Below are 26,371 nucleotides of genomic sequence, written 5' to 3'. Positions count from 1 at the left end.
CTTGCTCTACTAGCTGTGAAGAGTTAAAAGCCATCCATCCCATGCAATACTCCTTGTTATTTGTCATTTTCCTTTCTGACATTGCTGTTCGCAGCTGTTCACGGATCTTTTGCAGTACAGGCGTGCACAACCTGTTGTGTTGCATCTCCTTTGCAGGACTGGGAGCACCCTCACTGTAGGAAGTCAGCCAGAGTCAAGACGTACACTCAATGTGAGTTAAGAATCTTGCTCGTTTATTAGCCAAAGTGCGCCTATATTTATACCTACAAGCATCTGAGGGATTTCCAGGCTCGTTATGGTTGGTTGTTAGGAGGGTTGCTAGGTCCTGACCACATAGGCCCTTCTCAGTTCTGCACAGTTGTTTACCCGAAGCAGCTAGCTCCTCATTCCCCGCTGGCCAATGACAATTCACTAACACTGCCCTGTACATTATCAGCAAGGTGCAGGTGGTGCAGACCCTCAGCACAGCATTTCTCTACACCTCACCTTGTCAGTTGGGGGTCCAGTGGGTTTCCCACTGCTCGTCCTGATGGGGCTGGAGCAGCCGGGGGCAGTGAGCGCTCCGCTTGGTGCAGTGTTGAGAAGTGCATCCGCTCCTGGCTGTTTGGGGTGGAGGAGAGTGGAAACTCCTGGTTCAGCTGGATAAACAGCCAATGCTGAACATTCCCAGAAGTGAAAGAGAAAGTAGAAAAAAAAAAAAAAAAAAAAGCTTCGGAGAACGTCTAAGAAAATTTTTCACCCTTTAAATATCAGGCAGACAAAGTTGCTGATGCCATTTTTGTCACCTAGACCTAAACAGATTAACTACAAGAGTAGCTGCAGGTGACGTGGCCACTCCTGGAGACGTGCCTCCAGATCCAAAAGCCATCTCAAAACCAGCACAGGACTCCCATTTTTATGTTATCTTTCCCTTTTAAGACCACTGCCATCTAGTTTGAGTCCCTTGATTAAAACATTCTGGTTTTGAAGCAGTGAAAATCTGTGTTAAACACTCCCCCACTGCTGCTACTGTGGCTCTGTCCTTATTGTGGGGAATTCACAGAGTGACCAAGAAGATAGGCAATAAAAATGGAAGGGGAATATTTTCGTAACACAGTTTAATGCCAGCAGCCAAGGAAGCATCAGCTTATCTTTGAGGGCCAGAGGAGAGCTAAGGGCCTGGGATCTTTCTTCAAAACCACGTGCTGCCTCGAGGGTGCCTTGGGTCAGATAACCTTTGCCGCAGGAGAGGACACACCAGCCTTGACCAGCGGCAGCTGATATGAAATTCCCAAAAGGAGACAGCAACAGTGAAAAGGCACCAGTGAAAAACGTGCACCTGGTTCATGCTCTGAAGCCATTTCAGCACTGCATCAGTCGCTTCTGTCTGTTCCCACTGTGGTCCTGTTCCGCTGCCTCTGGCACCTCCCACGACACCATCAAGTGCCCCTGAGCACCCAGCATCCTCAGGGCTGCCTCGGGACCAGGGCTTTGGGAAGGACAAGCCGGGAGCAGGTGCCGGCACCCCCGGCTTTGCCTGGGCCCGGTGGCATCCCACGGTGGTGTCAGCACCCACCACATGAGCCCTCTCGCCATCGCCAGCCACCACAGCCCCTCTCCCATCTCGCCCCTGCTCTTCCCCAGGGCCACGCAGAGGGTCACGGCATCCCTCTGTCATGCACGTTGCCACCCATCTCCTCCCTCCATAAGGCAGCCCACACTCACTTGCGGTCAAGCTTTTATTAGCACAGGTAAAAAGAAAGGAGAGAGATTGAAGCTGAAGAGGCTGCTCCAGCAAGGCAGCTCCTTCCCGAATCCTGCGGCCAGCCCAGGGGACAACGCTCCGGTAAAGGAGAGGCTCCAGGCTGGATCGCAGCCTCCTTCACTGCAGCGTCGGGGAGATCTAGCAGAGAAGGTGTCACCGATGATACCCCACGGGCACTTGCTCACAGTGCAGGGCAGCGGTGCAGGCAGCTCAGGGAGCCCGGCTTGCACAGCGGCCATGCCAACGCACCGTGCCCACGCCGAGCTGGCCCAGGCCCAGCAGGGCGAGCGCGAAGTGCACGCAGTTGCAGGTGGCAGCATTGTACTCCACCGGCCCGTCCATGGCCACGCGGACCCGCTGCCGCAGCGCCGCCCAATCCAGGCCTCCCTTCTTCCGCAGCACCTTGGCCGGGCCCCGCGTCCTCAGGAGGTGGCTCTTGCTGTGTTTGGCCACAATGCCTGTCCCGTTCTCCGGGAAGGGCCCTGAGCCGGGGCTGGCAGCACCTGCAGGCAGGGATGCGGTGCCATGGCCAGCGGTGCCCAGCTCGGCGCCGTCGCCGGCCCTTGTCTCACCTTCCAGGTGGATGATCTCCCCGTCCCCACAGTAGACACCGGCGTGGGCGCCCCACCAGCCAGGGCCCACCGAGGCCAGCGGGAAGAGGAAGAGGTCGCCGAGCTGGGGCTCGGCCGCCCCATTGGGCACCACGTCGAAGTGCTGGCCCAGCAGGCCCTCACAGAGGAAGAATGCTGCCGTGCTCGCCACGCCGGCTGTGGCCTGGTGACGGGTGCGCGTCAGGGCCACCCAAGGCCCCGGCAAGGAGGACGTTGGCAGCCTGGCGCAAGTCTGTGTTTGGGGCATGGGGCTGACCTGCCGCTTCAGCTGCTCCCCCGTCAGCCCCAGTGGGTTGCCCTTCCTTGTGTGCTCCATGGACAACCCTCTGTGAAGGGGCTGGGCAGCTGTCCCTGTCCAGCCCAAGGGGCTAGGTCTGTGGGCACCTACTGCCACGTGCCAGTGCTTACCTGTGTGGAGCTGCTCACCTGGAGGGACAAACACCGAGGCTCAGTCCTGAGCATGTTGGGACCAAGAGCCCGAGCTACCCCACCAGGACGCAACCTGCCCTGTCCCCGCTCTGCCCTGTGCGCTCGTGCCCCCCAAACCTCCTTCGCACCCAGGCGCGCAGCCAGCTCCAGGGCTGCAGGAAGGGCCCATCCACGCCGGACACAGCCTTGGCCATGGCGCTCACCTGAGAAGAGACGTGGAACAGAGAAGAGGCTGCTGTGCACCAGCCGTTTGGCACCGCCAGCTAAAATACGGGCCCTGCCGGGATCCTCAGCATCATACCCGGCCCCTCCTGGCACCCGGCAGCCAGCCAGGATAGCCATCCTACACCTGGGGAGGCCACCAGTGCTGGGTGCTGTGGCCAAGGGGACGGACCCTGTGGGCAGCCTTCAAGTGAGGGGATTCCTGAGGGCACCCAGCATCCTGCTGCCCCAAAATACGGGAGTGTGGGGGTCAAGGTAAGAGGTTGGTTCTGAGAGGTGGCCGGTCTCAGGCTGCGGGGGACTCATCAACAGTGTCACACCAGTATCACCAGCCGTCCGGGCGCAAGGCCAGAGCCAGGGCAACAGCAAGGGCAGTGGTGTGGCTTCCCCTGCCCTCATTACCTGAGAGAGGAGGTTCATCTGCAAAGAGAAGAAGGGATATCCAGTCAACAGGGGACATGGACACTACGCTCAGGCTGGGCTTGGGGACACCCCTACCCAAGACGTGAGGCTGCTGGGCGCCACAGCTGCCAGGCGCCACAAACCCCGTTGGAAAGCAGAGCCCCGGCACTCAGCCCTGCCCTTCTCCGGGGCGCTGTGCCAGCCCCCACTTCCCTCACACCTGGCAGCCCCCGGGGCCATGGCCACACTCGGCAACGCTCCAAATCCGGCCTCTGACCTGCCCCGCTGGGCCCTTCACAGCAGCCCAGTGAAACCCTTGGAGCCCTGTGGGAACAAGGTAAAAGCCCAGCTCCCGCTTTGTGGTTGAAACAGAGCAATTCCCTCTTGTTGCCCTCTCTCTAGTCTCCCAGGAGGTATTTGCAAAGATCTTGTAGCCGATGCGGATACTGCTGCGCTGCCTGGGCTTTGGAATGAACCATCGAGTTGATGGCATGAGGCTTGGTGGCAAGGGGGCCTTTGGCCTGTGCGGGCAGACGCTGTGCAGCGCCGAGCACTGCCGTGGCTCCTTGCACCTGGATTTGGAGCCCCGTCAGCCCCCAGACCAAGGGGCAGGGGAGCAAGGGACCAGGAAGGGCAAACCTTCATCCTGGCACTTTGCCCGCATTCCCATGGATGCCACACACTCACACGCTCCCGGCGTTGGTCCAGAGTGGAGGCGTCTGGCCAGTGCTCGGCTCTCTGCACCCAGCGGCGCACGGTGGGGCCTGGACAGCGGGGTCCACACGCTGGCGACAGGCTGCGAGAGAGCGCGGTGCTTTCTGCAGCGCTTGGTGCCAGGGTGAGGCGAGAACATCCCCGCTTCCACGTGTCTGGGAACGTGAGAGGGGGGCTGTGGGAATGCGCCCAGACTGTCCCAACCGGCCTGACCACTGCAAGCCCATGGCACAGAGCCCATCCTCGCTCATTGAAGGCCACGGCGTGCTGGGGCCCATCCCAGGGGGAACAAACCCAGCTTGCTGCTCACCCTCTCTTGCAACCCTCCTGCAGTGGCATCAGCGTAGGGATGGAGCCCCGGTTCATGGCTTGCCCACCCCAGATGGTGGCTGCCCAGCTGCCACCAATGAAGAGGATTGTGTGCGCTGGCCCCAGTCCTGTCAGATCAAGCACCAGGGCCGCACGCGGAGAGAGGTGCGCCGCAGGGTTTCGCAGGCCAGGTCAGCCGCGGAGCCACATTAAACTTTAATCCTTGTACTGGGGGTCAGCGAAGGCCTTGGCGGGTCTTGGAGAGGCTGATGTGGGAGCTGTCACCACGCAGCCCTTTGTCATCCGGTGACCTCGGAACCCACAGCATCATTTATCACAGCAAGGCTGCAGGCTGCTGCCCTCCCTACAGGTGCACAAAGGGAGACAGAGCTGCCAATAAATGAGAGCTAATTAGCCGTGAAACCAGAGCCCAGGCCTGGCAGCCACCTCCCCTGGGCCCAGGTGACTGCTGAGTGCCAGGTGACCTTGTTAACTCTTCACAACCACCTGCTGGTGCTGCTGGAGGTGTCATGGGGCTGGCAGAGTCCCACATTCGTCCCACATCCTAGACGTTCTCTTCTCCTCTTGGTCTCCATCACCTTCTCCAGATCCCCTCCTGGTCAGAATCAAACCTTCTGCATCCTCACTGTTCCCTCCTGGTCTCCATCATCCCCTCCTGATCCCAATTTTCCTCTCCTAGTCCCCACGTGGTCCACATTATGCCCTCCTGCTCCCTACCAGGTTCCATCGACCCCATCTGATCCCCATCATGCCATCCTGATTGCCACCATCACTTTCTGGTCCCCACCAACCCTTTCTGGTATTCGTCATGCCATCCTTATCCCCAGTCATCTCATCTTGATCGCCATCATCCCCACCTCATCCATGCTGTCCTCTTCGGATCTCCATCATCCCCTCCTGGTCCCTACCAACCTCTCCTCATCCCCATCATTGCCTCTCGGTTCCCACCATCCCTCCCAAGCCCCCTCACCTTCTCATGTTCCTCACTGTCCCCTGCCAGACCCCACTGGCCTGCCCAGTTGCCTGTTTGGCATGGTGCTGTGCAGCTGGGACACTCAAACCCATCTTCCTGCTCCTGGGATCATTCCCAAATCCACCTGGGCTTCCCGAAGGATTGGGGTTCCTCAGGGAGAAATCCCACCCCTGCAGCAGGACCACTGTAATCTCAAAGGGCAATCTGCTTGGGTAAGCTCCCTGCCTGCACTTCCCACTGGAGAACCAGCCTCATCCATCAAAATGTTCCCCTTCTGCCCTGCCAGAGGACTCAGCAGCTGAACCTCATGCAGAAATTTCCACGGCCAGCAGACCCAGGCTCTCCAGAGCGAGCTGCCTTGCCGGGAGCTGGCGCGGGCGCTGCTCCACACAGCGATGCCCTCGAACGCGGTGGCTCCACAGCCAGGGCTGCCCAGCGGATTACGGCCAGCAGGGACCAGCCAGCCCCAGGGCTGCCTCCCCGGCAGGCGTTTTTGAGCCTGTCGGCAGCATCCTCGGGTAATTAGTAAATTAGTAATTAAATGCTCTCTGCCTGCTGGGGTGAGGGGGGGAGCAAATTCCAAGGTTTTAGGCTGAGTAATCCCGTGGCATCTGCCCCAGCGTCTGTCACGGAGCTGAGTCACGACCCCGCTGTGGGTTTAACGTTTGCTCCTTCACGTCGCTTCGCCCTTGCTTGGCCCACTGGTGCACCCCGAGCACTGTGGTGGTCCCAGCATCCGCCCTTCGACGGTGGCATCAGGCCTGGCAGCGACGCTGCTTGTGCTGCGTCTGCCAAGGGCTCTCCTCTCAAACCGCCCCGTCGAGCACCGGCAGCTCCTGGGCTGGCAGGGGACCCACAAGTGCCCTGAGGGATGGGGCAGGGTGAGCACCATGACCCACAGCACTGCGGGGACACGTGGCGCCAGGGCAAGCTGTGGGAGCGGCGGGTGGCAACAATATTTTTTTAATTATTGGATTTCCTCACGGCGATGATTATTGGCCTGGTAGCAGATGGTTGGCGCAGCTAATCCCCCCTCCCAAATCCCCGCGCCAGAGCTGGCTTTTTACTGACTAAGAGGAGGGGAGCACAGCCCGGCCCATAAATTAGCCAAATCAGCACACGGCGCCGGGCCGGAGGCACCCAGGGTCTGGGTCCTGCCCGGGGCCGCGGTTGCACCTCGCTGGGACGGTGCCCGTGGCTACGGCACCCGGCAGAGCGGGCGAGGAGGGAGCTGCGGGGCCACGTGCCAGGGGACTGGGGCTGGAGCGGGGTCTTGTGCTGGGAGGATGATGTGTTTTGGGGCTGAAGCTCAGCAGATAGAGAGTGAGGAACCAGCATCCAGCACCAAGGGTGATGCCCACCCTGCACCAACATGCACATGCTGCGGGTCTATCCTGCACCCCAAGGATGTGCAGCACGGGTGACTTCCAGCCCCAGCTCACCAAGCCCTACTGTGGCACCAAGAGCACCACTACGGTCCTAAGGGTGGGTGTCCCAGCATCCTGGGGTGCCCTGACACCCCTGGCTGGGCACATGGGGTTATTTTTGAAGGACTGAGGATGTTCTAAATGATCTCGAAGCACCTAAGCCCTGTCAAAGGGATCGGGGCAGAGCAATCTGACAGCTTGCTCCTCTGCGCATTAACTCAGCGTCATAATTCTGCTGAGGGAGGAGGACGGCCGCTGCTACAGATGGCGGCTGTCAGAGATCTAGGTCAGGATTTGAGACCGCAGGGTTTGAGGCAGGGGGTCGGGGTGCTACCAGAGGGGATGGGGCCTCCTGGTGTGCTGAGAACCTGGGGTGACAGAGGGAGGATGCAGTCCAGGGTGATGGGTGGAGGCTACAGCCGTTGGGTGATGGAGGGATCCTGCAGCCCGTGGGTGATGAAGGGACCTCACAGTCCATGAATGATGAAGGGACCTCACAGTCCATGGATGATGGAGGGACCTTGCAGTCCAGGGTGATGGATGGAGGCTACAGCTGTTGGGTGATGGAGGGATCCTGCAGCCCATGGGTGATGAAGGGACCTCACAGTCCATGGATGATGGAGGGACCTTGCAGTCCATGGACGACGGAGGCACCTCACAGCCCATGGATGAGGGAGGGACCTCACAGTCCATGGATGATGGAGGGACCTTGCAGTCCATGGATGAGGGAGGGACCTCGCAGTCCATGGGTGCTCGAGGCACGTCACAGTCCATGGATGATGGCGGCACCTTGCAGTCCATGGATGATAGAGAGACCTCACAGTCCGTGGGTGATCGAGGCACCTCGCAGTCCATGGGTGGTGAAGGGATTGCTGTGCATGGGTTTTGAAGGGGTCCTGCAGTGCAGCGTGACAGAGGGGTGCAGTGGCCTGTGACACTGCTTCAGCTCAGCCCAGCGTGTGCCTGGAATCCTGGACCCCAACCAAATGGCCAGCCACTTCCCCTGAGCTCAGGAGAACCCCATGGCAGCCCCACGGCTGAGCCCGCAGGGTCCTGCTGCCCTTCCCAGGCCGCTCGTGTCACATCTGTGAGTCCTCAGCAAGGGAGGGGACCCAGGAGGACAGCGCGTGGCAGCAAGGGAGAAGCCGCAGGAGTGGCGGCCTCACGCCGGGCGGCGCGTGGGGGCCTGGCCGAGCTCTGGTTTAAAGGCTCAAGTCCTCAAATCCCAAATTGTGCTGCCCTGGCACCCGAGGCCTTAGCGGCGGTTGCATAACGGCCGGGCCACCTGGCCGGGGCTACCTGCAGCGTCAGCGCCCGGAGGGCCCGGCCGGAGCCACCGCGGCCGGTGTCGGAAGGGGGACGGAGGCGCCGGCGTCGCGGGCACGGGGCCGGGCACGCGCGGCCCGGAGCCACCACTGCGGTCACCTCCGGGGCGGCGCTGCCACCGCGCCGGGGGCTGAGCGGGTTGACGACGCTGAGCAGGGCGGGCGCTGCGGCCTCGGGGGTGATGAGAGCGGCCCCACATCGGACCTCAGTCCCTGCCACCCCCCTCAAAGCCAGGAGGGGGCCGGGGGAAGGGGACCAAGTGGCTCCCGGCGCTGCTGTCATTAGCTCCCACCCCCGTCAGGGCTTGTAATTAATTGCTTTGGGGGCAGCGAAGGGCAGGGGGAGCGAGGCGGGGGGTCTTGCTCTTTAATTACCACTTTTGGCGATTCGGCTCTAAACTCCTTAGCTAAGGGCTTATGCGCTTACAGGGCCCCGCGGGCGCCCTGGGCTGGGGGTGCTGGGACATACCCTCCTCCCCCCAAACCAGGTGGCCCTCCAGCCCCTGAGCACCCCATAACAACCCCTTCCCCCTCGTCCCCCTGCCACCCCACGCCGTGGCGGCTGCTGCCCCGCGGCCGCAATCCCAGCGCTGCACAGGCGGGATCCGGCTTGGGGATGGAGGGTGGTTTGTGCTGGTGTCTCCCCCTTCGCACATCCCCCTTTGGGGACTGCTGGCTGCTCTCTGCCTGGTCACACTGGTGTTGGGGACACACCGCAGCCTGTCCGGGTCCCTGTGAGGCGATGGCTGGAGGCAGGAGGGCACCCGTCGTCTTCGGTGTCGCGGGGTTTAGGGTTACCGGGCTGCCGGTGGGGGCTCAGCACCTTTTTAATTCTTCATCGCGTGGCTGATTGATCCCCCCCCGCGCGGCGGCACTAAAGATTAAGACGATGACAAGCGGGCATCTGCTTACACAGCGCTCGCCGCTAATCTGCCCAGCGCTGCCTTGAAGAGAGCAAGGCGAGCGCGCCGGGTGCCACAGAGCCCGCCGCGCGCCCACGGCCCCGCAGCCTCCCGCGCTGAGGAGCAGGAGCACTGCGGGCTGCTCCTGCCATGGCCGCATCGCCCACTGGGTCCGTGGTGAGCGCCGGGCTGGAGGACGGCTCCTCGGGTAAGACGCGGTGTGCCCACGGTGCCCACGGTGCCCCCGCCGCGGCCCTGCGCCGCGAGGTGCCTCAGGATGCCTGGTGGCCCCATCCGTGGTGCTTCTCCAGGATGCCTGTGACCCCCAGCCACAGCGCTCCTCCAGGATGCCCATGGTCTCCGGCCATGGTGTTTCTCCAGGAAGCCTGGGGTCCCCAGCCATGAGACTTCTCTGGGATGCCCACAGTCGCGGGCATGGCACCTCACCAGGATGCCCCGTCCCTGGCCGTAGCACTTCTCCAGGGTGCCGGTGGGCTCTAGCTGGGATACCTGCCATGGCCATAGTCCATGTCAGGACACCCTGCATGCAGAGCCCTGTCAGGGTGACTGTGATCCCCAATCGCGGCCCCTTGCTGGGACACCAGGGGCCCTGGCCATGGGACCAGGATACCTGTGCTCCCCGTGCACGGCCTTTCCCCGGGGCAGTCCCCAGCTGCAACCCTCCCGGACAGCATGGTCCCAGCTCCTTCTCCAGGACACCCAGGCAGCAGCAGGGATGCGCCCAGGGCACCCGCAGGGTCTTGCCAGTCACCTGAAGCACCGGGAGACACGGAGGTGGCCGGGTGATCCCATGGCTGTGAGCAGGATGCCGGCACGGTCCTGGGGGATCGGAGAGACCCCGAGCGTCACCGCTCCACTCCCACAGGGCTGAGCCCGGCCCCCGGCAAGGCGCTGAGCCCCGTGCTGCTGTGCAAGGTGTGCGGGGACACGAGCAGCGGGAAGCACTACGGCATCTACGCCTGCAACGGCTGCAGCGGCTTCTTCAAGCGCAGCGTGCGGAGGAAACTCATCTACAGGTGAGGGCCGGCGGGCAGCGCTTGGGGTGGGGACGCCGGGGGACAGGGCACCCCGGGGAGCACGGGGTGCCTGGGGGACACGGGGTTTGGGGGCCAAGGCAGCGATGCAGGGAGAGGGCACCCAATTGGGTAGGAGACTCCATGGGGCAGAGCAGTCACTGGGGCATGGGGTGCCCTGGGGGGACAGGGAACCTAGGAGAGGGCACCTAAGGGGGGACAGGGCATGCCTGGGGGTCAGGACACCCACAGGGGACAGGCACCCAGTGTGGGGACAGGATGTTATCAGGGCAAGGCAGTTGTTGGGGCAGGATGCTGATGGGGGCGGGGAGGACACCCACTGGGACAGAGCACCCTTGGGGGACAGGACACCCGTAGGGGGCAGGGCACCCATCAGAGCAGGGCACCCAGAGGGGACACAGCACCCAACCATGAGACCGGTTGCCCATTGGGGCACCCATGGGAAGGAGAGGACACACCTGGAGGGAGGGCACCTGGGGGGACAGGGCACCCACGGGGCAGAGCGGGTGCCACCTCTGCTCCTGCAGGTGCCAGGCGGGGACGGGGCTGTGCCCCGTGGACAAGGCGCACCGTAACCAGTGCCAGGCCTGCCGGCTGAAGAAGTGCCTGCAAGCAGGCATGAACAAGGATGGTGAGCGCGGGGCGGTGGGTGGCGGCAGCGGCGTCAGGGCCGCGTGGGGCTCACGGCGTCCCTGTGCCACGCAGCCGTGCAGAATGAGCGGCAGCCACGCAGCACGGCCCAGGTGCGCCTGGACAGCATCGAGCTGGACGCCGAGCTGCCCGCCGAGCACCTGGCGAGCGCGCGTGAGGGCCCGCCGGCCCCCTGCCCGCCCCCGCGGGCGCCCGCCGCGCCGCGGCCGCCCACGCCGCCCTCCAACCACCGCTTCATGGCCAGCCTCATGACGGCCGAGACCTGCGCCAAGCTGGAGCCTGAGGACGGTGCGTGGCGGGGGGGCGGTGGGGACCACGCCATGGGGGCACCGCTGTGAGCAGCTCTGGCTTTCGTGCAGCCGACGAGACCGTGGATGTGACGGGCAGTGAGCCGGAGCGGGCTGCCGGTGAGTACCAGCTAGCGCCCTACCCGGCGGGCAGCCCCGAAAACGTCTACGAGACCTCGGCCCGGCTCCTCTTCATGGCCGTCAAGTGGGCCAAGAACCTCCCGGTCTTCTCCAACCTGCCCTTCCGTGACCAGGTGGGTCCATGGGTGCAGATCCACGGGCACCCACGGGGGTCCCAGGCTGACAGGGGAGGGGATTTCCCAGGGGATTCAGGGAAAAGAGGCAATGGGAGGGAGTCAGGGCACCTCGTGGTGGTGGCCACTGCAGTTCACCAGATAGACAGCTCTAGGGTGGCATCAGTGCCGCCCCAGAACTGTCTATCTGGGGATGCTGTGGCTGGGGGACATCCTTCTCCAGATGTGCTCTAACCAGCTGGGGAGCAAGATGGGGGGACGAGGAGGTGCCGGAGCACCCCAGCCGGGGCTGACATGGTCCCTGCAGGTGATCCTGCTGGAGGAAGCCTGGAGCGAGCTGTTCCTGCTCTGTGCCATCCAGTGGTCCATGCCCCTGGAGAGCTGCCCACTGCTGGCCGTGCCCGAACTGGCTCCCGGTGCCCCCGGCAAGCTGGTGCCTGCCACCGTGGACGTCCGTGTCCTGCAGGAGACCCTCAGCCGCTTCAAGGCACTGGCCGTCGACCCCACCGAGTTCGCCTGCATGAAGGCCGTGGTGCTCTTCAAGCCAGGTGAGCTGGGTGGCCGCGGCCGGGGGCAGCTCGTGCTGGCCCCCAGCTGGCCCCAACACCCGTCCTTTTCCCCAGAGACCCGTGGCCTGAAGGACCCCGAGCAGGTAGAGAACCTGCAGGACCAGTCCCAGGTGATGCTGGGCCAGCACAACCGGACGCACTACCCCGGGCAGCCCGTCAGGTACCACCCCAGCTCTCCCCTGAGCACCCTCCTAGGGCTGGGACCCAGCGGCAGGAGGGAGCCCACGGGTCCCATTCGCCCTCGCCAGGTTCGGCAAACTGCTGCTGCTCCTGCCGGCGCTGCGCTTCATCTCCTCCGAGCGCGTGGAGCTCCTCTTCTTCCGCCGCACCATCGGCAACACCCCCATGGAGAAGCTGCTCTGCGACATGTTCAAGAACTGACCCACGCCGCTGCTCAAGCCCCCAGCGCCGCAGGATGCTCCCAAACCAGATTTACTGGCCGCTGTGATGACCCAGCAATAGCAGTTTTGGCTTTCAGGATCATCCCTGGGGGGATTTAGTCCTGCTGCTGCCATAGGGCTCATCCATCCTGACACCACACTGGGAGGGGGCATCCTGCAGGAACAGTGCTGGGCGAGGGGAGTGCTGGGGGCAGCACTGGGACACTGCGCCTTTCCTGCAGCATTCCTGGCCGAGCTGCTCCATCTCCGCTCCAAGAGACCTATTCTCCAGGTCCTGGCCCTGGGCGCCCCGTGGGTCCCCTCGCCGTGGTGGGTCATCGCAAGCTGTTTCTGGGCTGCTGCAACAGGCCCCTGGGCCCAAACCGCCTTCTCCTTGGGCCCAGCACCCAGCAGGGCGGGCACGAGGGGCAGCGCAGCCGCAATCCCTGCGCCCCACGGCTGGGTGCCATGGGGCAAGTGGAGGGGGCGGCGCCGGGTCCCGGCTCCCGGGCTCGTACGGGGCCTAAAGCTGGTGCTTGGGGGTCGCTGCCACCTGCGGGCGCTTTGGTCCTCGCCGCCGGCTGCGGGGGAAGAGGGGCTGCTGCGGCTGCAGACAGGGTGGCCCGGGCGACCCAGCACCGCCAGGGACGTCCCGCTTGCAGCACCCCAGTGGGGACCGCGGCATCTCGCTGCTCAGCCAGGGACACCCCGGCCCCGAGGTGCCCTCGGGGATGGAGCTGCTCCTCCATCGGCCAACACCAAATCCACCCACCTCCCCGTGGCCTCCAGCCCACGCCAGGGAGCGGAGGCGCTGCCGGCTGCTCCAGCATCCCGGCGCCAGAGGCAGCATCCCAGCGACACCTTCATGACGTCCCCCCTCGGGCCCCAGCCGCGTCCCCAGGAAACACAGCAGCAGCCTGGGGACCACGTCCTCCTTTAATGCGCGCAGGGGTTCATCGGCTCCTCGAGTCGCTTTGTACAGCCATACAGCAAACGCGTGGGACATCGGACACAAATTGCACTTTTATACAGACGACGGCCTTAGTCCAGAAAGGAAAGAAAAATAACATTAATTCCCCCCAAATTAAAGGGAACCGGCGGACACGACGGTAACAGCTTGCCAGCTGGCTGTGTGACTGCACCCCACGCGGCCCGGGGGGGCAAGATAAATCATTCTCCTTTATATAATTACCATTTTTTTTCTCTTTTTCCTTTTTTTTTTTTTAAACAGGTAAATTTTATAGAGAGTATGACACAGGATAATATATCCTCTTACAATACATACTTTTTTTTTTTAATTTACACTCAGCATACTTATAAATTACTTTTTAAAAAAATTTCTTCCCCGATAAAAATAATAATTAAGCATACGCAGCCCACGTGTCCTTTCCAGTAGTAAGTACATTCACTTGGTGCGAGGAGCCCAGCGGCTCCCCCGAGAAACCTCCCGGCTTTCCCGCTGCCCCAGGGAGCAGCCGGGCGGCCTCCGACTCGCCGTGGACGGGAACGAAACTCCAGGTCGCTCTGCTGAAACCATCTGCTGCCCTCCCCGCCATTCCCTCCACAAAAGAAAAAAAAAAAAAAAAGGAAATAAAAAGGAAATGAAAGGTCAGGGTGAAGGAAAACAGGAGAAAGGGAAGTTTGGGGCTGGAAGCTCTGGGTTGGAAACAGGAAAGGAAGGGAGAAGCCTGCGGCTACTCCTCCCGGGCAGGATCTGTGGATCCAGGCTCACCCTCTTCCCGACTCGGGAGGCTCCCGCTAGGCCCTGTTCCTGACACGGCTTCTTCGCCTGCCTGGAAATGGGACACCCACCCAAAGCAGCTGCTCTGCAGAAACTGGGGGCAATAGATGCAATGAGACAATTACACAAAAACAGCCTAAAAAAAAATATATATATATATATGCACGCACACACACACACATATATATATATTTTTTTTCCACTCTCCTGGCACGAGGTCAGAGCAGGGCGAGCGCCCCGCCGGAGGCAGCGGGACGACCCGAGCAGCTCTCGGGCTCTCGGCGGGCGCTTTGGGTGCGGAGCTCGGAGAGGTGCCACCGGAGCGGCCCCTCTTCCACCCCGGCGGCAGTGCGGCCAGCTCCGCTCGCTCGCATTTCCCGGCCCTTTCCAACGCCCCTTCCTGGAGGGATCTGGGGAGCCGGCAGGGTTTCCCTAGGGATTTTCCCCCGTCAGAACCAGTGCCCACCTTCCCGAGAGCTCTGGATCCGGTAGAAAAACCCATCCAGACTTTATCCGCAGCGGAGGGAGCTCGGGGAACTCAGACCCCCACGGCTGGCACCGCTCCCCACGTGGCTTCAAGCACCTCTTTATCCTTGCAAAAATGGAAGGGGGGAAAAAAAAAAAAAAAAGGCAATCCAGGCAGGCAGGATCAGGAGCTGAACCACAGGAAAAGCAGAGGTCCAGGAAGGTGCACGCAGACCAGCTAGCTGGAAGGTGGGTAACGCAGGCAGCACAGGCAGCACTCGAGCTCGGCCTCGCGGCCTCACTCTAGCCCCAAGCGCCGGGATGCAGAATCAGGAAGACTCAAGCGCCAGGGTTTGGCGCCAGCTTTGGGCGCTCGGGTGCGCGCGGAGTGAGCGGGGCGGCCAAGAGGCAGCTCTGGATGGAGCCCGAGCTGAGGGCAAGGCGACGGGCGGCACGTCCTGACGCAGTCACCGTCCCGGGGCGCCTCCTCGCTCCTCCCTTCCCGGGAGTGGAGTGCAGGGACCGGCTCGCAGGGCCTGGGCAAGCGGGCGAGCTCATGTGCTGGCCGAGGAAGCCACCGGGCAGGGATTATGAGCGCCAAGTCATTAGCTAGTGCTGACAACCAGTCACGGACACTGTTTCTAAGCCGGGTTCATCGTAGTTCTATAGATTTCTCTTAAAATATTTGTATATATATGTGACGCAGTGCTGCTGAGAAATGGCCCTGTGGCTTTTCCCTCCAGTGACCTTCTGCCCTGGCAAAAATGGGGGGGCGAGAGGGAAGTGGGTGGAAAAATGGAGTTTAAAAAAAAAAAGTATAAAAAAATATATTTACAACGAACTTCAGTAACCAGAATATAAACAAATATAGCTTCAAGTAGTCCTTGATTATTATCATTATTATTATTATTAATCTTTTAATACTGATGGTCTTCAAAAGGGGGACGTTGGTTAGGTCAACATGGCGAAGGTGACTTTGGGCAGCTTTTCCCTACCGCTTTTCCATGCCTTTGTTTCCAGCTCCGACAGCGGCGCGCTTCAAACGGAGCCTCTTCCACCTTGGCTTCCTCCCCTCCGCGACGCTGGGGCCCAGCTATGGCTGTCGGCACCAGGGCACGGACGTTTGGCTTTGGGCTAAGCAGCGGCGTTGGTTTATTTTTCCTTTTCCTCCTTTCCCTGACGGTTGGTGGTAAAAAATCCTCCCCCCCTTCCCCAAAATAAATATCTGTCCACTCTTCCCATCGCGGCAACTGGGCTTTGCACCGGGCTCCCTATCAGGCAAATGGCGATGGTGGCTCGGGGGGCGGCGCCGCAAAGAGCATCATAAAACAGCGGGTGAGAAGAGCTTGGTCTGCTGAGGGCCTCCCCGGGAGTTTATGGAGCCGTCACGGAGAGAAAACAACCCACAACCCCACCAAATCCCACGAACCGGCGGCAGCAGCCGGGCGAAGGCAGGAGGTGCCCCCAAATCCCGGTGACATAGCGGGAAGGGGGCTCGACATCCAAACCCTATGGAACCCACATCCGGCCACCGCCGGGACTGGCCCTGACGGACCCAGGAGGTGACGGCGGCGACGCTCCGCAGTCCTCGCGGCCAAGCGCCTCACACCATGAACTCGTTGCTGCCGAAAAGCACCAGCTGCTGCTGTGCGGCGGCGGCAGCGCACTCGGCCTCGGCGCCGCGCACGCGGCCCTCGGCGTCGGGCGCCTCGCGCCCCCGCTGTGGCGAGCTCTTGACGTTCTTCAGCTTCTGCTTGCCCTTCTCGGGGTTGAAGGTGCCGCGGGAGGTGAACTGGGGACGCTCATCGGGGCCCTCAGTGCTGCCCTTGGCCTCGGCCGCCCGGTAGAAGGGCGACTTGGAGTACATCTGGAAGCGCTTGCGGGGCAGGTGAGGCAGGCAGGAGGTGGACGCCGGTGCTGAGGGCGAGGGGGCCCCGTCGGGCGCCTCCAAGGGCTCTGGCTGCTTCCGCGGGTGCCTCCGCAGGCGGCCGGTGGCCTCCAGCTTGCCGGGCCGCGGCGGCCCGAGCGCTGAACTCCTCTCTGTAGGGAAGGGGTGACGGGAGAATTACCCGGCATACGCACTGCGTGGTACGCAGGCTGTTAAAGCCAATAAATAAGTAAAATAATTTTAAAATATATAAAAATGAGGCAAAACGTGTATGATACCACCAGGCAGGCAGAGGGAGCCCAGCATGTCGTGCCAAACCCCGGCGCCAGCCACTTCCCGACAGGCAACGCAGCTTCCTGACGCAGCGACCTCACCCAAACGCGCCCGGGCACAGCCACACGTTGGGTTTACCTGAACGGTCGGAGATGCCTCCTTCGGAGTCAAAGTTCAAATTCTCGGAGCTGTCAGCGGTGCCGATAGAGGCTTCGGACTCCAGCGTTTCGTCATCGGAGGCCCGCGGCTCCAGCGTCAGCATCTCGAACGTCAGCTCCTCCCTGCAAAAATAAAGCCCCGGGGATCAAAGAGGACCCAAAGGCAGAGACCAAAAAGAGGAAGAAAGAGGAACTTTGCTGGGATTCGAGCTCAGAGAAGCAGCCCCATCTCACACAGGTATCTTGGACCCTCCACCCTCTGCCCTTTGCGACTCACTTCTCCTTCTGTAAGCTTTCGATCTGCTCTGTGAGCACCCTCTCTTCCTGCTGCATGGCCGCTTGCTGCTGCTCCGTGACATCCATCTCCATGGCCTCCTCGCTGCTCATGGTCTCCTCGGGGACGTCGGACACCGAGGGCAGGCGGACGGCAACGGGAGACGTGGGGCTAGGGTAGGTGCCGCGCCGTACACGGCCTTTGCCCTGAGGATAAACATGGGCGTCAAGGGCCTGTTATTCTGCAGCCCTGTCGGGGACTGCCTGATCCATCTCGGGTGGCGGCAGCGGAGCGGAGAAGACAACCTCCACCACCATCCCTGGGAGACTTGGTGTGTCGGCACCCCAATTTCACATCAGGTTGTGGCACATACTGGGAAGAGTCTCAAGGAAAGCCCAGAAGATGAAGATGAAGCCAATGTACCCGGACAACCACATGCAACTGGAACTTCAAAACTCAAGGACATGACGGTGCGTTTTGAAGGGCAGCCCGCAAGGAGGGAAGCTCAGCCCGCCCGGCGGCGCTGGCTCTGCAGGACAGGAGTGCGGCCAAAACGCTGGCATGCGGGGCACTATGCTGCCCTTGCTCTCCAGCAAGCGACAGCTGGGGAGAAGCAGCAGCAAACGCTCAAGGGACGCAGCTTTAGCACCCTTCAGAAAGACAAGGGCTGAATCCAACACACGATTTCCAGCAGACTGTGTCCCCAGCTTGCTGGGAGGCAGGCACAGAAAGCAGCCTGGGGCAACCGGCGTCGGGACCTAAGATGGGGTGAGACAGGTATGGAGCATGCAGGAGAACGGACTCCTTTCCTCGGGAAGCTGGAAGGAGCTTCCGAGGCTCAAGTGGCCTCATGCCAGTAGCGACTGCCACTACAATGATGGACTAGACAGCAACAGTGGTGAGGTATAAGGCCAGAAGCATGAATGTCCCTTTTTGTGCCTTTCATCCAGTGGCAGAGATTTATGTAGCAAAATGGAAAAACTTATTTATTATTTTCTTCCCATCACAAAGTCAACGTCTTTGTTAAAACATCAGTTTTGCTCCTAACGCAACGTCCCTGGATCTCATTTCCAGCTACCAGCTCATCCGCATGTTGAAAAGCTCTTTGGACCCTCAGCTTTTCTCCGTGTAGACTAACAGGACATCCCTACCTGCCTGTCAGCGGGACACAGCCTGACCGTGAGGCCACGCTCACACCTGCAGGACTCGCTGTCCTCTCAGCACGCCGCACCGGACTCGCCCTCCACGCTGGGACGAGCGCTGCCGCTCCACCTGGACCCGGGAGCTGCGGCATTCGCTGCACTTTACGTCAAGACCAAGGTCACCCTGGCTGTGAGTCATCCCTCTCCTTTCCTTGGTGCTATCAGTGGAAGATTCCCAGCTCTCAGCAGAGAACCCGTGCTCACACCTCTCCTGTCTGCTCACCTGCATCAACCTAGAGCTCACACGGTCCCGAACAAGAAAGGCAAATAAAGCAGCACCTTTTTGGCGTATTTTACCAAGACAAGAACTAGGGCTCACTCCAAAAGTCCCTGAACTGTTGGACTTGAAAAACAGTGCCAAGGACTGTGCCAGCAGCATAGCTCAAATTCTGATCTTATCTGCCTCCAAATCCCTGGCACCGTCAAGCAAAAACGGGAGAGGAGAAGCGCCATGGGCTGAAACCTGCTGCTGCCCGTTCACCTATTGGTGTCAAAGACGTTTTTTCCTCGCCCTTGGCATCTGCTCTGCCTTGATATGCCTTGGGGAGCAGCACTAGAAATCAGGGAGAAAACAGGGAGGGACAAGGCAAGGAAGGGAAAAAGCAAGGAAGCACAGAACAGAGGAAGGAAAAGAAACACCAAAGCTATGAGGGGAGAAGGGGGATGCAAAAAGACACGGCGGGGAAGGGCAGAGCCAACCCAAGCAAGATTAGAGACTAAGGTAAGAAGCTCTGCCACGACCAGGAGGTCTCTTGGACCAAAGGCCGGGACGTCCCACCACGAGAAGGAGCTGCATGCAGGGCAGTGTGCGGCCCGGGCACGAGCAGCCTCTGCCCGCGCGCGGCCATCGGGCACAAACCCCTATTCCCTGGCAGAGAGGGGGGACGTGGTCGGCGGGCGGAGAGGCACCTGCCTGGGGACAACGTCACGGACAATGGCCGGTGGCACGGGGCTGGAATGAGCGGCGGTCACACACAATGGAGGGATGCGGCTGGCACAGAGCGCGAGGCAGCGAATACATACCGGGATCGAACTGCGGGTTATGCTCATAAATCTAACTGCAATTAGTACGGGTTTCTGGATTAGAGAGGACATGAAAAGGAAAGCAGAAGGTTAGAGTGCACATGCCGGTGCCCCTTGCGAAGAGCCGTTCTCCTTTGCTGCGCGCTTCCCGCCGGCACCGTGCTGCCAAGGCACGGCCGAGCCCAAGCTTGGCAAACACTCCAGCAGCCCGAGACCAGCGCTGCTCGTGGTCCCCGAAGCAGACCCCCCGGTCCAACATGCCACGCAGGCGGCAGCGGCCCTTTCGGAGCGAGGAGGCTGCGAGCCCTTTCTGGCAGCCAGACGCAGTGGGTGCCCGCAGCCCGCTGGGCTCGCGGCGGGGAGCCCCCCAACGCTGCCTCTCCGACCCCGGCCCCTCTGGAAGCGTGATGGCTCGGTGGGATGGTGCAGAGCTGCAGGGAAGTGACAACTCTGGGGAGCTCGGCTCCACTCCCCATCCGCTGGGGAGGGCGTTCACTAGCTAAGCTGCACCAGGAGGGAGCCGAAGCAGGACCCTGGCACAGGCAGCTGGTCCCGGGTGTCCCTGGAGCTCGCGTGTGGATGGTGGGGCCGTGCCGAGGGCCGAGCGCTGCCGGGTGATGGATGGAGCTGCTCGTAAGCAGGGCGGAAAAGGGGCAGTTCAACCCAGGGCCAATTTGCTCAGGTTTGCAAACTACAGCCCGGAACGTGACCATGAGCTTCTAAGCTCCAGCAAACACGTTTCCAGAGCGCCTCCCCTGACTCCTGACCATTGCCAGCTCTTCGCTGGACTCTGCTTTGGCATAACTCTTGGGAACCGTCACAGGGCTGAGGAAGAGGCGCTGGGTTGTCCTGGATAAGGTGGTTTAGGAGATGCAAAGACTTAGGAGGTCAAAAGAAGCAGAAGATAAGGCAGGGTTACTCTGAGTGACAGGAGAGGACGGGAGAGAACAGAGGTGGCTGGTCAGACCCCAGGAGCGGTGTGACCTTCCCTGCAGGAAGACACACATCCTCCTCGGTCACAACAGACGCGCTGAACCCACGTAGCCGTCCTACAAAAACACCATGGGAACACTGGATTCCTGTCTGCTGCAAAACCTCTTGTAAAAGGGGCTAGGACACTAATGTAGGAGGCTGGAGAAAACCCTCCCAGGACAGCAGGAAGAGCTGATCAAGCGCAGCGCCGTCCCCCGGCCTTACCATTGATCTGCGGATCAAGGAGAGGCGGCTCTTTGCTTTGTTCTCAGCAAACTCCAGGCTGTTGATGTCCTTGAGACGAGCCTTGTACTTGTTCATCTGCTCTATGACGATTAATTCTACGCAACTGAGGAGTGGGGGGGAAAAAAAAAAAAAAAAAGGCAAAAAGACCAAACTGGAGTTGAAAATGTTTTGATTTGACATACCTTTAGGGTAATGAAATTAGAGGATGGGCTGTGGCTGAAGTCTAGAAGAAGTTACGAAGAAATCTCTCACAAGGACTATTTTGGAAAAATGAGTCATGCCAGCTCAAAGGTAGGCAGAGGAATTGCTTCCAGGGGGAATATTTCTGGCATTTAAATCCAGAAAGGTCCTCTGTGAGCAAGCATCACCCCCTGCATCACAGCAGGCACAGAAGAGCTCCATGCGAGCTTGGAGGCATGGTATGAGTATGGATCCTGCTGCGGACATCTCCAAGTCCTTTTGGGTCTTCAGCAGCTTTAATACATCTCTTTGGTGGGAACGCAACCTCTTACAAAACCCCAGGAGAGCATCTTTCCCTGGATGCTTTCCACCACAATCCATCTCAGATGTCCCAGCTGGGCATTTTTACAACCTATTTAGTATATGCTAGACTGAATCTGTGCTAAGTGCTTTCCTTTCTTCATAAAATGTTTGGGATTATGTCAAATATCTTAGAGAAATGTAAATATGCAATATTAATGTTGCTAATTCCCAATCAAGAGCCTCAGCTCCTCAAAATCCCAAATTAAGTACCAATGAAGATCCGCTTTCCATAAATGTGACTAATTAGAAAACTACGTCAGCACAAGCTCCAGAGGCTCCAGCTAAGATCTGTTGGACATGAGGGCTGCAGAGACCTCATAACAAAGCTCTGGAGCCCGAGCTGATCTGCTCTTGTGCCTTGCCAGTCACTTAGCAAGGCTTGTTTAACAACCTCTCAAGCACGGAGGGAATACAAAATAGTTCATTAAGACCCCTTAATATGCAAAACAGGACAGTGCTGTTAAGTTTCCATGCTAGAGGATGGAAAGCTCCCTGCACTGCAGCCATGTGACCATACTAATGGTTAGCAACATTTTGAGAAAGCAGAGACCAGATTATTCCAGGACATGGATTATTTCATGTGTTCTTACGTGGTCGTTTTGCTGATGTCCTGAACGCTCTGTAGTGGGTCTGTCGTATCAGGACAGCGCAGGATACACGGAGCAAACACAATCGCCAAGGCATTAGCTGACATTCGATTGGTCTCTTCCTGGAGGGCAATCCTAAGAGAAGGAAAAAAAGGGGGGAAAAAAGTAGATTAACAAAGGCAGCAATTCCAATTCGTGACCCTCTGTGAGGGAAAAGCTCTGGAAAGCACGAGGGAGAGGCTGGCTCTGGGCGGACGTACCTCACGAGATGGAAGATGAGGCGCTCCAGGGTGCTGAGGTGGGTGCGGGACAGCTGGTCAATGACTGAATACACCCCCCGGACCGTCTCCTTCCTGTCCTGCAGGCCTGCAGAGGACACTCCATTGCTGCCAGAGTTTTGACCGAGCCTCCTCGGCCACCCCGGCTTTGCGGAGGCTGCTCTCCACCACCAGGGAAGCGCAGCTTGGCACACAACCCGCACACACAGCCCCAGGCAACAGCTCTCCTTCCCCACACACCTCTGTGAACAGGCTCCCATCGCCCTCCTCGCGCTTCACATACTCAAAGAGGTATGTGAATTTTATTTATTTATTTAAAGGTTCTTCTGCTACAGCTGGCAGCTGAAAAATATCCTCATGGACACTATTAAAAGATCCCATTTATACCTGCTCATTATATTTAAAGGAAGGGTTACGCTCTCAGCAGTACTGCTTAGAGGAGAGATCGTCTGGCTGCTTGTCAGGGCTGAAGCCTCTGCTGAGCTGTGATGAAAACGCACTCTGCCAAACACACGAGGCTCTGCATGGTCTGTAGGTTGCTTTGCATAACAACAGTGGCCAAAACTACTATGTTTCTCCCAGCAACAAGGCAAATGAGATGGGGCAAAGCCAGCTGAGCAGACTGCAACTTAAGTAAGGAGTTAAGTCTCTCAGAGCTTCCCTGTGCCCAGGCCTTCAGTGCCGATGGGGAGTCCTTACCCATAGCTCGCAGGAACTCCTCGTACAACTCGAAGGTCATGAGAGGGTTGGGTAGATCTCTGAGCCACTGCTTGAACACGCTGGCGATGACGTGGATGTTGTAGTCGTCTAAATTGACGTTGTCGATGTCTGCTCCGCAGGGTTTAGCGGCGGGCCGAGGAGAAAGCGAGCAAAAAAACCCAAAACAAGCCATCAGCACAAGGCCACGCATGAAGCAGTGCATGCACAAACTACGCCGCCAACACAGAAAATCTTACAGGGATGCCCCAAACCACACTGCATTCAGTTGCAAGAAACCTGCCACCTGATTTCAGCTTCACACGTTAAAATCCCAGACACTACAAGAAGTGCCTTTCCCAGGGCAAGTGGCTTTAGGGAGGCAACAAGATTTCTGAGGATTAACTAATTCAATGAGAAGGATTTTTTTTCATGCGCTTGCGTCCAAACAGAACGACTAGATGACATAAAGATGGCTCCTATTATGGGAGAGCGAGCTGGCATTTGGCCAGAGATGGGAAAGGATGGGTCATAATTCCACAACGTCTTTTCAGGGAAGGGAGCAGAGCTCCTTCCTTTGGCCCTGTTGAACTCCTCTGAGCTCCTTACATCAAGCCTTGCTGCTGTGGAGAGTTTGTCCCATTTATTTTTATGGTTTTTGCATTTTTTTTTCTTTTTTTTACCTGTATCGAGCCCTTGCCGCAGCTCCTTGATCTTGTTGGTGGACCCTGATTTTCTGTAGATGCCCTCTGTGTACAGCCCGTGCATTTCGATGTAGTTGATGAGCTTCTCCACGAGCGCCGGCACCGCTCGCTCCTCGCTGGTGAGCCGGGAGAGCTCCACGCCGAACTGCCGAGACGACAGCTCCGGATCGTACTAGCGGGAAACGGAACGGGAAAGGTGCCTTGAAATCCCCTTAAAAAGGCCTCAAAGCAACGCCCGCCCGACACTGCATCGCGCTCAGTGCAGGCTGCTGTTCAAACTGCAACAAGTCTTAGCTGACCTGCGCTATCTGCCAAGTGAAGCCAATAAAACCACAGGCAACAGAGGCCAAGACAGCCCGGGAGGCTTAACCCCAGCCTGATGTTTTGCAGGGCTGTGACCACGTACACCCCGTGCCAACAGCAACCCGAACACGGACAGCCCAGGCTTGCTGCTGAGCTGCACCACTAAAGCCGCTCTTTAGATGGGTCGCCAGGCACGTGTCAAGTGGTGAAAGCCACGTCAAGTCTTGTTCATTACTCCAGCAATGAGCAAGAAGGTGGTGGAACGGGGGACAGGTCAACGCTCTCCTTTGTGAGAACTCTTCCGTCTTGTTTTCACTTTCAAGGACATCCTTTCTCCAAGGAAAACCATATCACCATGAGAGATCTGGGAAGCCTGCTATACTGTTTAGTGCTCTGTGCTAAAAACACACCGGGAAACAGCCTTGGGAACATCTGGTTTCAGCTACTAGTTCAAATTCACCATCTACTGTTCTACCATCTCTCAGCCTCTTGGTGCAGGACCTGTTTGGCTGCAAAAACTATAATCAAATGCAATGCCACTAAAATTGCACATTGTTTCACTAAAAGGGCCAAAATTACTGGCATCAAGGGACTCCAAAACACAAGGGCAAAGGCAATTCTGCAGCCACCAAGAGGTGCTTGGCATTCTTTCAAGTCCACCACAAGTCTGAAGAAACAGATCCATTCAGTGACAAAGTTAAAACGTAGTTACAAAATTGACTGCTGCCTGAAAATAAACACCTTAAGGCATAAGATACAGTCTGTGCACTCTGTCTTTTCAGAACAACCCTTTAAAAGGTTAATCCAACAAGTACAGAGGAAGCCAAAGCCTTCTCGTGGAAGGACCTCAAACCACCTGTGTGAAAAGCTCATGTGGAGAAACCATAAATTCATTTCCCTTGCTTACAAGTCCTTACAGCACAAGGACTTCCTTTAGAGTAGAAAAACCCCAAGGAAAAAGAAAGCCCCGAGCATCTCCAAGCAACTATTTAGAGCTGTGTTTTGGTTTAGGGTTTCATTTCTCATGGAGGGTAACCAAAGAAAAAGAACCAAAAGATCAACAAAAAATACATCAATTACTCTTTCTTGACATTTAATAACTGAATCCTCATCAGGTAGCTGTTTTATTCCAGCAAAATTTCCCTGGCCTGAATTCCCTTCCTGTTTGTTATATGGCTGGCTGTGCGTCACTGAATGGTGGCCAAGACAGAACCAAGGGCATTAGGACAAACCTCTTGTTTTCCTGTATAACAAAGCCCTAAGATCTCCTCCCCGTGAACAGGAGGAAAAGGTGTTCAGGCCTCAAATCCCAGATGCAAAAAGTCTAAAATTTCTTGGAAAAAGCTCAGCTAGCTCAGCTAGCTATTTGCAGAGCCTCAGAGATCCCGTTCCCAACTATTTAGCAGAGATGCAATAGAAGGGCTGTCACGAATGGGAAAAGTGCAGCAGAAATACTACATATCAGGGCAAGCATATTGAAATATCCAAAAGGTAGATGAGATTATTTCTTGTGAAAAACATATAATCATGTGGCTTGGTGGGAGCTGCACATCCCACACACCTTCTAGGGAGCTGATAAAGCTTTATGCACATTATTATGCTTTTTGGGGGTAAAAGCAGCACAAAGTAAGTAACTGGAGAAAAAAAAAAGCCTTGATGATTCATTGTTATCTTGATGACCTGCTGCATGCACTTGCTTGCATCCATACGCTTAAAACTGGCAAACGCCACTTAATTCACCCCTAATGAGCCCTGGCGAGCGCTCAGCCTCTGCCCACGCTCGCTGCGCTGCCACCTCCGTTTGGGGCCCTCGGGGTCAAGAGGGGACGTTATTTTTGCATGCAGAGGTGGCAACAAGAGGCTCTGGGGCTTGCAAAACCCCAGGGCTGCAGATGCCATGGCCAGTTCCAATAAGGCCATGGAAATTCATGGATTCCTTCACGCCTAAAAGCAGGCATCCAAAAATTCCCCAAACCCACAGCAGGCAAAAGAGCTGCTGTAGCACAAATGAAGGAATGGCACAACGTGCCACGCTCCAGGCACTGCAAGCTCCCCATACAGCACAGGCTTCCATCACATCTATTATCTTCTCACACCAGCTGTATTTACCTTTGTAGCCTTTGGAAACTGTAAGTGAGGTTATAGCTCTGGTCAATGCAGCTGCAAAGCAGGGAACAGTGGTACAAGAGGTACCACTGATAGGTGCCTCTCTATTACTACCAAAATCCATATAATTAAAGAATATTGTTTGGAAGAGCCTTCTGAAGGTCTCTACTCCAACCCCCAGCCTGAAGGGTTATTGCCAACATCATATGGATTTGTGTGCATGTAAATATTTCCTTTACACAGCTATATGAGAGAAGGATTGTGGTCTGAATGGCAATAAAAGGAATGAGAGGGAACTTACCTTTTTGGAGCACTTGGTCGTGGTTTTAAGACAGCACTTCTTGTGACAAGCATATTTACACACTGTAACAACAGGGGAAAAACAGTATTTAGCAATGCAAAACTTCAGGCACAAATGTGAATTAATTCAAACCCTCTGCACAAATGTAAATTAGCTCCTCTCAGGATGAGTAGGTCAAAAGGACAGAGAATTTGCATTTGTCAGTGGCAAGTCTATATGGCATCTGCTCAAACAACAACAGAAAAATTAACCTTTTAATTTTAAAGGCACCATATTTAAATCTTTGTAACATTAAAAAAAAAAATCTGACACATCAACTCGGAACATAATCCATGA

The 26,371-nt window shown here is 58.1% G+C and overlaps 3 protein-coding genes across 7 annotated transcripts in view; 1 reads left to right on the top strand and 2 right to left on the bottom strand.

Annotated features, from left to right (window-relative positions):
* Positions 1 to 1,798: 1,798 nt before the first annotated feature.
* Positions 1,799 to 3,426, bottom strand: LOC148590979 (uncharacterized). Its single transcript, XM_088538178.1, has 5 exons — positions 3,409 to 3,426; positions 2,764 to 2,781; positions 2,317 to 2,518; positions 1,994 to 2,202; positions 1,799 to 1,882 (listed from the first exon to the last, which is right to left on the bottom strand). Exons 1-5 carry the CDS (start codon positions 3,424 to 3,426, stop codon positions 1,862 to 1,864), a joined length of 468 nt encoding a protein of 155 aa, XP_088394304.1. The 3' UTR covers positions 1,799 to 1,861.
* A 5,803-nt stretch (positions 3,427 to 9,229) lies between these two features.
* NR2E3 (nuclear receptor subfamily 2 group E member 3) lies at positions 9,230 to 12,276 on the top strand. The gene is made up of 8 exons (XM_088538231.1): positions 9,230 to 9,287; positions 9,966 to 10,116; positions 10,662 to 10,765; positions 10,840 to 11,073; positions 11,145 to 11,326; positions 11,634 to 11,874; positions 11,950 to 12,055; positions 12,144 to 12,276. Exons 1-8 carry the CDS (start codon positions 9,230 to 9,232, stop codon positions 12,274 to 12,276), a joined length of 1,209 nt encoding a protein of 402 aa, XP_088394357.1.
* Positions 12,277 to 16,084: 3,808 nt separating this feature from the next.
* Positions 16,085 to 26,371, bottom strand: part of MYO9A (myosin IXA) — a 121,198-nt gene continuing 110,911 nt past the window's right edge. For 4 of the 5 annotated variants that reach the window (XM_088538243.1, XM_088538244.1, XM_088538240.1 and 1 more), the window contains 10 exons: positions 26,036 to 26,097; positions 23,305 to 23,497; positions 22,625 to 22,753; positions 21,908 to 22,013; positions 21,651 to 21,782; positions 20,497 to 20,620; positions 19,300 to 19,353; positions 17,078 to 17,280; positions 16,781 to 16,923; positions 16,085 to 16,521 (listed from right to left, as the gene is read on the bottom strand). In XM_088538243.1, the coding sequence (XP_088394369.1) occupies positions 16,085 to 16,521; positions 16,781 to 16,923; positions 17,078 to 17,280; positions 19,300 to 19,353; positions 20,497 to 20,620; positions 21,651 to 21,782; positions 21,908 to 22,013; positions 22,625 to 22,753; positions 23,305 to 23,497; positions 26,036 to 26,097 (1,583 nt within the window). The remainder of the gene's footprint in view (positions 16,522 to 16,780; positions 16,924 to 17,077; positions 17,281 to 19,299; positions 19,354 to 20,496; positions 20,621 to 21,650; positions 21,783 to 21,907; positions 22,014 to 22,624; positions 22,754 to 23,304; positions 23,498 to 26,035; positions 26,098 to 26,371) is intronic. The other variant, XM_088538242.1, reaches the window with a different exon arrangement.

Source organism: Tinamus guttatus, unplaced genomic scaffold (genome assembly GCF_059628265.1).
Source record: "Tinamus guttatus ecotype Peru unplaced genomic scaffold, ASM5962826v1 Tinamus_guttatus_pri_ptg000942l, whole genome shotgun sequence".
NCBI classification, from domain to species: Eukaryota; Metazoa; Chordata; class Aves; order Tinamiformes; family Tinamidae; genus Tinamus; species Tinamus guttatus.
This window is presented reverse-complemented; position numbering and strand designations above follow the sequence as displayed.